This window comes from Crinia signifera, chromosome 2 (assembly GCF_055691185.1).
Source record: "Crinia signifera chromosome 2, ASM5569118v1, whole genome shotgun sequence".
NCBI classification, from domain to species: domain Eukaryota; kingdom Metazoa; phylum Chordata; class Amphibia; order Anura; family Myobatrachidae; genus Crinia; species Crinia signifera.
Window position 1 is genome coordinate 252720509 of NC_139218.1, and position 14992 is coordinate 252735500.

At 39.5% G+C, this 14992-nt stretch overlaps 1 protein-coding gene across 2 annotated transcripts; it reads right to left on the reverse strand.

Annotated features, from left to right (window-relative positions):
- Window positions 1-393: 393 nt before the first annotated feature.
- Window positions 394-13072, reverse strand: RAB9A (RAB9A, member RAS oncogene family). 2 transcript variants are annotated; one of them, XM_083174304.1, is made up of 4 exons: window positions 12916-13072; window positions 12511-12624; window positions 4955-4984; window positions 394-3389 (listed from the first exon to the last, which is right to left on the reverse strand). In XM_083174304.1, the coding sequence occupies exon 4, from the start codon at window positions 3352-3354 to the stop codon at window positions 2749-2751; it is 606 nt and encodes a 201-aa protein (XP_083030430.1). In that variant the 5' UTR covers window positions 3355-3389; window positions 4955-4984; window positions 12511-12624; window positions 12916-13072; the 3' UTR covers window positions 394-2748. The 2 variants fall into 2 exon arrangements, with proteins under 2 accessions (XP_083030430.1, XP_083030431.1); XM_083174305.1 differs by lacking the exon at window positions 12916-13072 and adding an exon at window positions 12891-12915.
- Between the last annotated feature and the right edge of the window lie 1920 nt (window positions 13073-14992).

Sequence of the window (14992 nt, forward strand, 5' to 3'; positions counted from 1 at the left end):
CACCGAGGGGGGAAACAGCGAATGCGGCTGTTAAAACGTCGAGGGTCACCTCTATATGCAGCGGGCTCGCTGCATTAGCGGTGAACTTTGCCATTTGGGGGGGGGGGGGGGGGGGGAATCCACGCTGTGAGGATTCTCCCGGAACGTAGAATAGGGTGAGCAGCCTGCGAGTCTGTTTTCGGTGCAGAAACACCCTTGCTGGTGGCATTGTACACCGCCCTAAATGTAGGTCTTCGATTACTGTGCACAAACAGACATTCTTAATGAATTGGTAATATCAGGCAGCAGAGCAGATATTTCACAATGTTTCTTACATTTGGATAATACAATGTGTTTATAAACAGATCTGTAGTGCAGATTATTTGTGTGAGGAACATGCAGACACAAATGGTCTCAATTTCTAGTGCTTTATTGTTAGCATCCCATTTACTGTGTAATCACCAGCAGTAAAGCTGAACAGGAGAAATATCATACAGAGCTAGAAAACTTTTATCCAGAAGTTATTCTCAACCGTACAGAACAAAAACAAGTTAGCATATTAAGCTGCTGCAGACATTTTTAAATATGTAGATTTACTGGGCAACATTTCATAATTAAGAGCTGAAAACAACTTAAGTAAAAAGTCTGCGCATGAGAGTACCTGTAAAATCCATTACCTTTTTAAATTATTTTTTAAAGGATATTTTTGTAAACCATAAATGGAATGCAAATATCAAAATAGATACCGATATCTATATTTAAATAGTAATTAAAAGAAAATAATATTACCAAGTAGTGCTAACACGTCAAGTTTTTGTACTTTATTTTTTTACATCTGTTTTGCTTAGTTAAATCTATTTTGTTTTTCAAAATATAATTATGTTAATATAGCATAGCTGTGTTTAATACATGATTTCCCAGCAGTGGGCAAGATGCGATTTGACTTTCTAGTTTAAAAAAGTGTGTGTTAATGCTTTGACAATTTGATAGAAAAATGCAAGTTATAGGAGTACCACTCTAAAGCTGTGTACACACGGGGGCAATAGGGGCTGAAATCGCTGGAAATATGGTCGCAGGCAACCATATTGCCAATGATGGGAGTGTGCCCCGGCGATAAATCGCCGGGTGCGTGCTCCCGTTTTCAGCCCCATTCTAAACGCTGGTCGCAGGAGCCGATTACCTCTGCGGCTCCCCCAGCAGAGGTTCGTTTTCATCAGCGACCATCTCTGGTAGCTGATGAAAAGGAGACACTGAGCAATATATTGCTCAGCAATGTATTGCTGAGCAATATATCTCCCCCGTGTGTACGGGGCTTAAGACCACAAACCTAGGCTTTTAAAACACAATGTTCTCACATTCTGAATTAACAGAAATCAATAGAATTTTTTTAAGCTCCATGAAAGCTAAGCCTGTAGATACACCTATGCAGAGCTGTCAGATGGTTTAAACATTATTCATTACATGAATAAATATCAAATAAACCCCTTCATTGCAGTAGAAATTTTATGAAAATTATGTTTTAAGGAGTGGACTATGAAAAGTGAGTTCCCAATTCCTTCAATTTAATGAATGTCATAAGCCATCTGGAGCAGAGTATTTTGTATCTGGTCAGGTGTCCCCACCTATCCTACTGCAGCAATGATTAATTCACTGATGGCAATTAACTACTCAATTATGCAGCCATAATAGCTGAAACATGAAAAGGAGTAGGAGGTTAATAAGCAAATAATTAGGCATCAGTACTGGGACATTTTAGAAAAGGTTTGTATGGTGTCCATTGTCAAAAAAAATACAGATTAGCTTTCATTTACATTAAGGTAGATCAGTCAGGCTGAACTCACCAGGCAGTATTATTTTGGCTATCCACAACTGATTACAGTTTGTGTATTTGACAGAAGAGTGATTAAGTATACTGCTGTGTTCCCATAATTGTAACCTCACCTCATTGTCAGTGGTGCCCCATGTGCTAAAGTACTGCTTCTGTATACAGTCAAGATCTTACTAGAGGCCATCCTTCATTTATCTTATAGATAATGAAGTGACAAAGATTAACAGAACCACATATGAGCACAGAAATCTTCCATTTAGTTAACACAACCATAACAGTTTTTGAACTCAAAATCCGGCTATATCATCACCTTTACCACCCTCTCAAAGCTTCACCATCTGTTCACTGTCTCAGACATGACACATCAGCAATATATATTCTTATAATCTATTGGGAAAAAGATAAGCGCTCAGTGCTTCAACATAAAAAAAACCACAAAAAAAATCACCCAAAGCTGGGATGTAATTAGAAGCAGGAATGCGCAGTATGTAATTTGCTAATAAAGTGGACAGTGAGGCTACAGTACTAGAATACTGACAGCAACAGAAGTACATTATCTGTTGTTGAACTGCCTTTACTACTAAGGACAACCAACCATGGTCACTATAGATTGATGGAAAGGAATCTGTCTAGACATACAGTGACATGTGGTCTTTTAAGTGTAATGTTATTAAATGTTACTCATGGCATTATAGTACATTTCTATTAGTTATATTAAGAAGCACATTAAGTTGTAGTAAATCTTTGCACTTTGTAGAGTTAGTAATATCCTGGTAACACCACTGTGAGGTCTATGGTATTTTTTTCACTTTAATAAAACAATCCTTCACCAATGAACATCTTTAGTGAAACAGCCTGGTCTGTTTATTATTGTCTGGGCTCTACAGGGCGGAATGGTCCATCTTGTGTGTAGAAGTTGATTATTGGAAAAGTCTAAAAAGTCAACAACAAGATGAACTAGACTTAGGTTTTCTATGTAGATTAACTGTATCATTGTGAATCAGTTGGTCTGATCTTTCTTCAATAGCCAAAACCCTCCTGACAGCTTCTTCAAATGCTGCTGCTACATTAATGGCATCCTTGGCACTGGTCTCAAAATAGGGATGATTTCCATTGTCTCTGCACCACGCCTGAGCTTCTTCCAGTGATACTTGACGGTCATTGATATCAATTTTGTTTCCCAAAACTACAAATGGGAAACTATCTGGGTCTTTCACATCTGCATAGTAGATAAATTCTTTTTTCCAGTTGTTAAGGTTTTGAAAGCTCTGAGAGTCATCCACGCTGAATGTGAGAAGACAACAGTCAGATCCTCTGTAGAAAGGGGTCCTCAGGCTTCTGAAGCGTTCCTGCCCTGCTGTATCCCAGATCTGCATGGTTACTGAATGGCCATCCACTTCCAACTCCTTGTTTAGAAACTCAACTCCTATTGTGTGAAATAATTGGGTGTCAAACTTGTTGGTCACATATCTGTTCATGAGAGAACTCTTCCCCACACCTCCATCTCCCAAAAGGATCACTTTTAATAAGGAAGACTTGGTAGCCATTGTATTAATACTAACAAATTCTTCAACTTCTCCTTCTGAAAAAGATACAGAACGTAATGTTATAGGGTAGCAATGTCAATCAGGAATTCTTCAGGTTTGTTATATTTAGAAAAAAATACTGTGCTTGTCTCCTGACATTTAAAGAGTAATTCAATTCTGTGTTAGGGCTCATCTGGACCCCAGACAGTGATGCAGCATTTTCTGAGAGTGCAGAGATCATTTGCAGCAGGGGACTGATGTGGAGTACTCACAAGACACTCTCCCTATAAGGTGGAAGGTTACTGCCATTCAGGGAATGGATTACGCCTCATAAAAGGTGTATTGGGCCCTGGTGTGATATAATACTTCAATGGTAACACGTCACCAGGAATCTATTACCACTGGAGACACAAAAGATATTTTTTTACTAAAAAGATATCATTTTTTAAATAGTTTTAATGGTTAAGATTTTATTAATAATTGCTATATACTACACTAGAAAATAATTAAAACAAGGAGTTTGACAGAATAAATACTATCAAGGCAAATGCAATATTGTGGCAATTAAGTGGGGGCATATGTGACTTTAGAACCTGCAGATTGTAATACAGCACCACCAGATGTCAGCAGGACTCAGCAAAAAAATGATCTGCTGCTTCTGGAGAGGGTACCACTCCAGACATTTAGACCAAAGCATGAATGAACTTGCATGCTACAGTACCACAGTATGTTAATCAATATACTATATGGAAATAAGTAGTATTCAAAAGCCATTGAGCGTAAGAACAAGCTCCTATTTAGCACAGAAACACAACATATAGAAGATGCACCTAAACTCCTTTCTCTGTAACTAAATATATAAAAGGATTATGTCAAGAGCAACCAAACTTTAACTTATTTCTGCAACATATCTCAGAATAGGAAAGCAGGCAGAACAGAAATGTCTGCACAAGAATAACATGGAGATTTAATTCCTTTAAACTCCATTGCACATGAAAGAATTATATATGGTGTGTAATTAGTTCCCACCTAACAGATCTGGAAAATATTACATTTACTAGTCTCAAAGAATTCAAGTGTATATTATATAATCCACGGCTTGTCTACCTGCTGCTCAGTGGAGAGCTGCAAGGAGGCCTCTCACCTCACAGCTCTTTCTAGCTGCCCAACTTTCATCCTGTCTCCCCCCCCCCCATATTGCCACCTGTCAGTGCCCAAAGCCAGCCCCCATATTCTGCTAGGGATGGGGGCAGAGATGGGAGAGAGCATCCAAAGTATTTCTCCCAATGCTAGGAAAAATAGCTGGCCAAATACTGGTATTTAATATGGAGGTATTGTGTACTGATACAGTAATCATTCTGGAAGTCAAAAGTATAGATCATAAAACTCCTAACAACGCTCATGTTAACAGTTATCTCTCTATTATTGTACTATCTATTTTCTGTTACACAATTGTGGGAATAAAGGGGTGTACACACGGCCTGGCAAATGGGTGAAAAAAAAAAATCCTGTGTGTACACCCCTTAAAGACTCCATAGATTCCAGTAGGATTTAGGTCTTTATACTTTCAGAGGCATAGAAGTTAGATACCATCAATATGTTATTAAGATTACATTCATACCTTGTTTCAATTTTCAGCATCGCTCAGCAACTAAAAAAATAAATAAAAAAAAGACATGATTTAGTATCAACTTATTGTTAAAGTGGAATGAGAACTATAGACTTGCCCCATGTAGCATAAAGGTGATGGGCTCTTCCTAGTAATACTGACTGCAATACTGCTACTTAACACCTTGCAAATCTGAATTATGGGAACGCCTGATGTAAACACAGACAAATAAAAAAAAGAGCATTTCAAAGAGCAAAACCAGTAAAGGAAAAAGATGAATGGAAAACAACCTTTGAACAATCAGGTGCTGCTCTGTCAGCAATTTATCTTTGGACTCATTGGCCTGTGCGTGCCTGGAGCACAAAACATGTGCAGGTTTTTATACATGGATTATAGAGGTAAGAGACAGATTTTCATGTATTATAATAATCTAGTAATTCATACATTTTTTATAAATATTTTCTTTTCACATTTGTCAAGGTAGACAATATTCAGGTAGAAATGTTCTTTACGTCACTTCTCTCGGGGGGAAAGAACACTGTAATCCATAGAAGTAGTTATTTTCCTTATGCAACTTGTCCTCCCTGCATCTCCCTAGAAAATGTCAGGAAACTGGTCAGTAAATGCAGCAAAGCCCTTCCCTCTTGCAGCTGCTGACTCACTTTCCTTGGTAATAGATAGCGCAGTGCTGAAACATAGGCTATTGACTCTTTCCATATCAGCTTTATTGTCCACTCACTACAGTCATTTGTCATTCATATCTGCAATTCACTTTATACACTAAAAAGATTTTCCGAGCAAAAACTAGGAACGTGTGGTTCAGTTCTCCAGAAATCCGCATCTTCCCATATTTGTGGATCCGAACCAAAACACAGTCCGAATCCCCCGGTAGTCCAAACAAATAGAGTACATGTTCAAATATTGTTGCAATTCTGAGTTTGGATTCTAGATTGCGAAAATGACATGATTTTAGCTATTAATCAGTTTTTTGCATGAATGATTATTGATTTCTTTTGTTGGTTTGAAACGGAACCAGAACACAGTTGAGGGTGGTATTGCTAAAATAAAAAAACACGGGGGTCTGTGCACACCTCTATAAAAAAAAACAAAAAAAAAACACTATGGTAAATAACATTTTAAGTGCGTTGCTGGTGGTCTCTGTCTTAAAATTTGCAGGTGGGGCAGATGTAACATGTGCAGAGTTAGATTTGGGTGGGTTGTGTTCAAACTGAAATCTAAATTGCAGTGTAAAAATGAAGCAGACAGTACTCACCCTGCAAAGAAACAAAATAATTCACCCAAATCCACCCAGCTTTACAGTGCCACGTTTAACCACAATGTTACAACATTTTGCATAATGTGGTTAATGAGTGCTTTAAATAAAGTAGGGCAATAATAGCTCTGCAGGAGAAAAGTTGTAGGATGTTGAAAAGCCTCTTAAAATATAAAGATCACTTCATGAGTAAGAATCAGCAGACAAACGGTATGGAAACCTTTAAGACCATGAAAGCTTTGTTTGCCCTCTTCAATGAAGTGTGCAGCACCACATTCGTGTCATATGACTGCAACCAAAAACAAATGTAATAAAAAAAAGTGTGAAACTTCGACAGAAAAAGTGCAGCCAAGCATCATACAACAGAAGCTTGTTGTGAAATACCCATCTGCTAACTGGGAAGATCGTTAAAGTCTTCCATCATTTACTTGGCTATTTGAAGTCTCATTTTTGATAAAATCACTAAGAAATCGGTCTTAAAACTATAAAAAGCAACAGAACGTTATTTAAGCCTGACTTCGTAAGCCTTTTTTAGCAAGGTGAAACGGTTGTTAGAATCTAGTTTGTGGATTTGATTCCTGCAAGGCCTTATTTGCACGGAGCAAAGCTTAAGTCTTTAAAAATCTTTCCAAATATTATTATATTTAGGTGGATTTTTGTAATTATGCACACCTGCTTCCACAGAAAGAAATGCACAAAACATGACCTGAGGAATACTTGAGGGTGGAGGTAGAGAACCACAGATTTAGGGCATGCAAATTATGTAGTAATATTGGGCCAGATGTGTTAAGACTTAACAAGAAATAAATGCAAGTGTTATAAGGAGAGATAAATGTCCAGCCAATCACCTGCTAACTGCCATGTTACAGCCTGTGCTTGAAAAAAAGTCAGTAAGGAGCTGATTGGCTGGACATTTATCTCTCCTTATCACCCTAGCATTTATCTCTTGTTAAGTCTTTATACATCTGCCCCATTGTGGCTAGCCTCAATTCCAAAACTCCCCCCCCCCCCCCCCATTTACACACACTGAAAAACAAACTGTAAAATACCACAAAGCAAAATTGAAAACAAACTATTAATAGTTCACATATAAAGAGAAAATATGCAAAATTTGTTGTCAATGCACCCTATTCAGGGGGGGATTAAAGCGTGGAGACAGATAAAGTGGAGAGTGATAAAGCACTAACCGAGTCAATGCAAACTCATTCTACAGGATGTGTCAAAGAGGAGTCAGAAGCCCATTGCTTAGTGCTTTACTGCTCTGCCCTTTTTGATAAATACCCTACTTTAATATTGGGTACTTATGTAATATCTGGGCTCCCATTTTTCTTATGAGACCGCGCCCGCTCACCACGCTTCGGGCACGGTGGATCGCTGCGCTCGCCACACTATATAAAATCAACTCCCATGCGTAGTTGGATAGTAGGGGTATGAAAAAATGGGGTGCATTTAACATGGGAGCCCAGATAATACATAAGTACCTAATATTGCTTAACCACTTTGTTTCCTGTTTTCAATTGAACGTCATAATATAACAATGGAGAAAGTGAAAAGAAAATAACTTTTGATTGAATTAAAGTTGCAAAGGAAGAGACTTTAATGTAATACTTAAATGTATTCAAGTCACAAACAAGAGTCATAAGGCAAATTATAATGAGAGAGATCATGCCAGGAATTAAATTATGGTTAAAAGTCATGCGCTTTCTACACAGGCAGAAAATGGGAAGGAAATTGATAATAATAATAATGAAAGGGGCACACAGGCACAACACTGTGCGTTTGCATCTTAACCACAATTTAACCAGTTTAAATGTGCCACAGAGAAAGAACAACTTCCACTTACTATATATTCAAGGTAGAGCGCTGCAAAGGAGACTAATTCCATCACTATGAAGAGATTCACTGTAAATGTACTACTGACATTCATACGCTTGAAGAAAATCAACTATACTTTCTCTATATTACCATCAAAAAGAATCACAAACAAAAGTTGACTTTTTCGTGTTTTTTTTTTTTTTTTTTTAAGACAAGCTTATTGCATTCTTTGCAATTAAGCTGAAAAGCCACTAAATAATGGACTATAATATTATTTAGATTATTAACTGCAAAATGTCATAGAATCATTGAGCTGCACTAGGCCAAAAGATACTTCATTTTATGTCCATTACATACTACTGTACAGTTGAAAGTCTAATGCTGGGCACATACTAGACAGCATTGTCAAGTCTCTGCTGGCAGAGACAAGTGACGGTGGGGGGTATAGGGTGGCTAGCATGACGTCGCTAGCAACATGCCCTGATCGAGATGCATATACCGAACCCACAGGGGATGGCACAGATCGATAATGATGCAGTGGATACACACTAGGCGGTTTATTATTAGCAAATTTGTAAAAAAAAAAAAAAAAAACACATTCGGGTTTGCGTACAACTCTGAATCAGACCTATTATCTCTAATACTGGAATTATAGTGAAGTGTTTGTTAAGCTTACAAATATCTGCCCAATTGGCGGATTACCAGGTCTGACAGGGACTTTATCTGCACATATGTGCCCAGCATTGCCGAGAAGGGGCACACACTCACAAAACATATCTGTCACTTTGCAGAAATTGTATTCCTGATTATTCAACATTCAATTTTGGGCAACAAGGAATTGACGAGCAAACTTAGGATCAAAAGGGGTTGAAATTATAAACCAAAGGATTTAAAAAAGGCAGACAAGATGGGTCAAGTGGTTCTTATCGGCCATCAAATTCTAAGTTTCTATGTAAGGTTGATGCTGGAAATTTCACTTAACCTTTTTTCTATATGCAATGACACGATGCTGATAGCATGGCTTTGTAGCAACTCAATAAGAAATAAGCAACAAACATATTTATAAACCACAATAGAATATTTGCCTCCATAAACTAGCTGCTCTAGCCCTCGGCATAATTGTCAAAACATCACAATCTGTGTCAGAATGTTAGACTGCACAGTAATAAATATTTAATAAAAGGGGCTGAACAGACTATTTAAGGCCCAAGCAGTGTGACTGGCTGATAAAACAGATTTATCCAGCAGGCCAGACAAACAGCAAATACACATTATTTACTGATTTTATCTGTATCAAATTACTTGGTTATTTTGGTTCAATGCAAGGAGCAATGCACAAGACATTTTATATATATCTCACTCACTGTGAGGCTTGCTACACTACATATGAATACCAATATGGGAAGTGGGAAACAAATGTTATTTGTTGTAGGAATAAAAGGCTGCCAAATACCAAGTTGCACCAAGATTAAAACAAAAGCAACAGTGTACGAACAGATCCAATAAAATTAGAAAGAAAGGAGACAGAAAGCTTGACCACTAGAATAAAAAGCTATCAGAGTATAGCTGTGTACACACGAGCAAAAAAAATTGCTGGCAATATGGTCGCTGAGCGACCACATTGCCAGAGATTGGAGTGTGCACCAGCGATAAATCGCCAGGTGCTTGCTCCCGTTTTCAGTCCCCTAATGGTCGCTGGTCGGAGGAGCTTGCTCCTCCGACCAGCGACTTCCCCTGCCTCTTCTCCCGGCAGTGTGTCATTTTCAGCTGTGACCATCTCTGGTCGCTGATGAAGACAAGACACTGATCAATATTTATTGATTAACAGTTTCTTTATAGCGCAGCAGATTCCGTAGCGCTTTACAATAGTAAACAGTGATAAAAACAAACTGGGTAACAACAGACAGACTTGGAGGGCCCTGCTGCAAGCTTATATATTGCCAGCGATCATATTGCTCCGTGTGTACACAGCTTTAGGTAGGTAGTTATAGATAGCAACTCAAATGAGAATGCACAACACAAGCCAAGAAGTGGGGTGCATGGTTCCACTTATAATAGCAAGTCCATCCAAAGAAATACATTTTTGTATCCTACACCCACATGCCTGCAATGTATATATATTCATTGAGGCATATTATTTATTTCACATGATGTAAATAAAAATTATTGTGCATTTTAGTGTTCATTCTAGCACCCCCCATCTTTGAAGACCCATGCAGTTCCTCTTCCCTGCCTGGGGTGTCGCTGTCTGCTGTAGTGCTTCTAGGACAGTGTGGTCTGTATATCAGCACTGATATGCAAACCAGACCTGTGCTAGAAACATCACAGCAGACAGCGACACCCCAGGCAGGGAAGAGGAACTGCATGGGTCTTCAAAGATGACAGGTGCTAGAATGAACACTACATTTAACACATCTTCCAAACTGCCCTAATTTTATTCATATTTTTAAGGAGCATACACAAGGGGTAATTTTAAACCCATTTCTAAGCAATCTGACTAGATCGCTTAAAAATAAAAGCACAGATTGCAGTGTGTGTGGCCCCATGCGACAGTGATGCGCGATCCTACGTGTCGCTATCACCCGCAGAGATCCTGCTAGAGCGTGGGGTTTTGCCTATAAACAATTGGCAACACCCCACTAGGCATACATCACTAGTGCATGACTTGTGTGCTTAGCACAGGGGCCGGCGTCGCTACTTGTGTACAGAGCTTTATACAGTAGTGGGGCATACAGACGTGGTGTCCCAGCTTGTGCTGAGCGATCCTGCTTAGTGGGGCTTGGCCTATTTTAATAGGCAAAGATCTGCGATCTAAGGAAAGCCAGTGCAAGCACTGGCTTCCCAGCAGGCGAAAGTGACATGTGGGACCGTGCATCACCATTGCTGCGAGGCATACACACGGAGTGATCAGTGTTCCGTTTATAAGCAATCTAGTCAGATATCTTAGAAAAGGGGCCAAAATAGCCACATGTGTATGCCCCTTAAGTTTATTGTTTATTTACATCTTATATCACTTCTGGTTTCTGCTGCTTCCTGCTGGATGGTACCAGCTGTAGTTGTGGCTCTTACAATCTTGTTTTATATAACCTCTGACAGCAATTTATTGGTCTGTATATGGGATTGTTGCTTTGCAAGGTGGACTCAATGTTGATACCTTTCCTAAAGTATATTTAAGGGAGTCTTTTTTTAATTTGTTACCCGGCAACCAGTGTTAAGCCACATATATTACTTTTGAAACAAATTTGTTTAATGTACTATGCATGTCTATTAGACAAAAGGTGCGTACCCACGGTACGATTTATGTTCCGTATGATATTGTATAAGATTTCCCAGGAAAGTCCCAGTGGTCAAAAGCATAAGATTTGTGCTTAAATAAACATACAATGTGCATAAGATATCATATACGATATGACGTCACAGCTGTACTACACTATACTATCTTATGCTTTCTAGACAGAATTGAGTTGCATGTTCACCCGAGCAGCTCCCTGCCAGACGACCAGCGGGAGCGCGCATCGTACGTCGGATAGTGCGTACACACGGTAAGATATAGTGCACTATCTAGCATGCTATTCGAAACTAGCTAGATAGTGTGCTAGATTTTGCACTATATCTTACCGTGGGTACGCACCTAAAGGGTTTCCTTGTACTAACTATATACGGTACATATTTATATATAGGTTTGGAATTAGTTTAGTCGGGACAACCCTTGAGCAAGGTCCTTATGGTAACGAAATAACTGTTGGGTCTTATGATTTATTTTTAATTATCTATGTGCTGGGATTATTTGCAAAGGATTAAGGACTACTATTCTAGGATATAGGTTGAAAAAGGCATACACTTACACAATTAGGAGGGTCTATTTACTAAAAGGGAGAATTCCCAAATATTCTCCTAATCTATCAAGTGATTACTATTGAGCAATAATGACATTTAGGGAACAATCACCAGCCAATACAAAAGTTGGTCCTGGGTACATGTCCCAGGAGCAAATCAAATTACTTATGGTCAATATGCTAGGAAAATCTACTACCAGTGGCTGTTAAATCAGAAAATACGTGGACAAACAGAAGAACAGCCCTGTTCACAATCACATATTTGAAACCTTAGAGGACAGTTTAGCACAATTTGCTTAAATTTTTTTTTTTTTTTTTCTGAATTTCGCATTGAGAAACGGGTTGGCCTGTGATGATGCAAAAAAGATCCTGTGATTCAACAAGGATTGGGAAGCACTGTAAGGGCACAGATGTATCAAGCTTCAGAAAAGTGATAAAACAGAGAATAATAAAACAGCCAGCCAATCAGCTCCTTATTCCTTCCTGAACTCTGGTAACAAATACATTATTCAAAGAATCTGATACATTCTGTATCCATCTGAGGACAGAGATTGCAAAACCTACAGTACTTCCTCATGAGACGACTAAGTACACTGGGAGCAGCGTAGGGCCACACAGCAGAGTCAGAGGGCCAGGCATCTTACCTGCAGGCTGAGCATTGCACACCTGGGGGTCTTGTAGTGCAGTGGTTCCCACAGGACTGTACACACAGGCGGGTATGCTGCCAGCAAAGACACTGCGATCACTCCTTGCCTCCACTACATCAGAAATAGAGAAATAAAATCAGCAAATCAAAATAAACAGCTTGTATCCCTACAGGTTACAGTGTCCCTCCAAGCATATAAAGACCGGCAGCCTCCCCTGCGCTGCGCACCAGTCATACCAAGCACAGGTCGTTACATCAGTCAGGACAGGGCTACATATATGTGTATGGTACATGTAAGTATGCGGCACTGGCTCCTGACAGACACACACACACATTCATGAGGAACCTGTCACACTGCCTCTGTGCACACATTCCCACCGCCTTGTGTCGCCGCTGCCGGTACCTCTCTGCCCCCAGCAGCTCCTCTCTATGCCGCAGCGGCAGCAGCCAGATACATAGGAAACAACATGGCGGACGTCGGCGCCCAGTCACGTCTCTGGTAAGGGGCGGATTCTGCGGAGTGAGTGACAGGAGAAAGAGCCAATGGGAGGGCGCGCCGCACACATGACTGCTGTTGACATTTGTGTGGTGTCAGCAGGCTGGGGAACGTCATGTGACCGGGTTTCTCTCCCGAGTCCCGACTCCCTGGGCTCATGAATGATGAGTGCGCTCTCTGTACTAGGAGAGGATGTTATATAACGCCCAACTATCTATAAAGGAGAATAATGCGCCATCTCGCTTTAAAATCACAGTTTTGAGCAAGCAGCCAGTAGCTCTCATTAGTCTGACCTCATTAGTTTTCTAATCCCATTTGCTATAGCCAGGGGGGCACGCATGTCGGGTCTCAAGATCTTATGTGCTGCACATAATATCTATCAAATCGCAGGAGCGATCGCATGTGGTTTTTAACCCCTTCATGACAGAGCCAGTTTGTGCCTTCATGACAGAGCCCTTTTTTTCAAATCTGACATGTCTCACTTAAGTGGGGATAACTTTTTTTTGCTTTTACTTATCCCAGTGATTTTGAGATTGTTTTCTCGTGACACATTGTACTTCAAGTTAGTGGTAAATTTTGGTCGATACAGTCTGTGTTTTTTTTGAAAAATACCAAAATATCGTAAAAAAATGGAAAATTTAGCAATTTTCAAAATGTTAAATTTTCTGCTTGTGAGACAAATAATCTTACCACTCAAAATAGTTAATAACTAACATAGACCATATGTATACTTTATGTTGCCATCATTATTTCAACCTCCTTTTCATTTTTTTGGACACTAGGAGGCTTAAAATATGAATAGCAAATTCTCAAATTTTCAAGAAAATTTCAAACTCTGATTTTTTTAGGGACCAGGTCAGTTTTGATGTGACTTTGAGGGACTTGTATGTGAGACACCCCCATAAATGATGCCATTTCAAAAACTGCACCCCTCACAGTATTCAAAACAGCATTTTGGAAGTTTGTTAACCCTTTAGGTGTTTCACAGGAATTAAAACAAAGTGTAGGTGAAATTTCAAAATTTCTTTTTTTTTGCAGATTTGCAATTTTAATACATTTTTCTAAGGAACACAGTACATTTTACTAGAGAAATGTGACTAAAAATTGATTCCCCCAATTCTTTGGTTTTCATAAATATCCTATATGTGGCCCTAGTGTGCACGGTGACCAAACCACAGGCTTCATAATAGAAGGAGCACCTACTTGATTTTGGAGCCTCCTTTTTATGAGATTATTTTTTAGGCACCATGTAGGTTTCTAGGCACCATAAGATGCTAAAAGTTAGGAACCCCCCCACAAGTGACCCCATTTTGCAAACTACACCCCTCAGGGAATTCATCTAGGGGTATAGAGTACATTTCAAACCCCCAGGGGTTTCACCAATTGTGGTACAACTGGGCAGTGAAAATGAAAAAAATTAATTTTTCATTTTCACAGCTCAGTTGTATCAAAATTGGTGAAACCTCGGGGGGTTTGAAATGTACTCTATACCCCTAGATGAATTCCCTGAGGGGTGTAGTTTGCAAAATGGGGTCACTTGTGGGGGGGTTCCACTGTATGGGTGTTTCGGGGGTCATTCAACCAGAATCTGTGCTGCAAAATCCAAAAATCACTCCTTCCCTTCTGAGTCCTGCCATGCACCCAACTGGTATTTTTTGGTCACATGTGAGGCATTGCCGTACCCGGGAGAAATTGGGGCACAGATTTTGGGGTGCTTTGTCTCCTTCATTCCTTGTGAAAATGAAAAATTTTGAGCCAGATCTGCATTTTTGTGTAAAAAAATTTAATTTTTTACACAAAAATGCAGTTCTGGCTCAATTTTTAATTTTCACAAGGAATGAAGGAGACAAAGCACCCCAAAATCTGTGCCCCAATTTCTCCCGAGTACGGCAATGCCTCACATGTGACCAAAAATTACCAGTTGGGTGCATGGCAGGACTCAGAAGGGAAGGAGTGATTTTTGGTGGTGGAATGAATGGTGGGT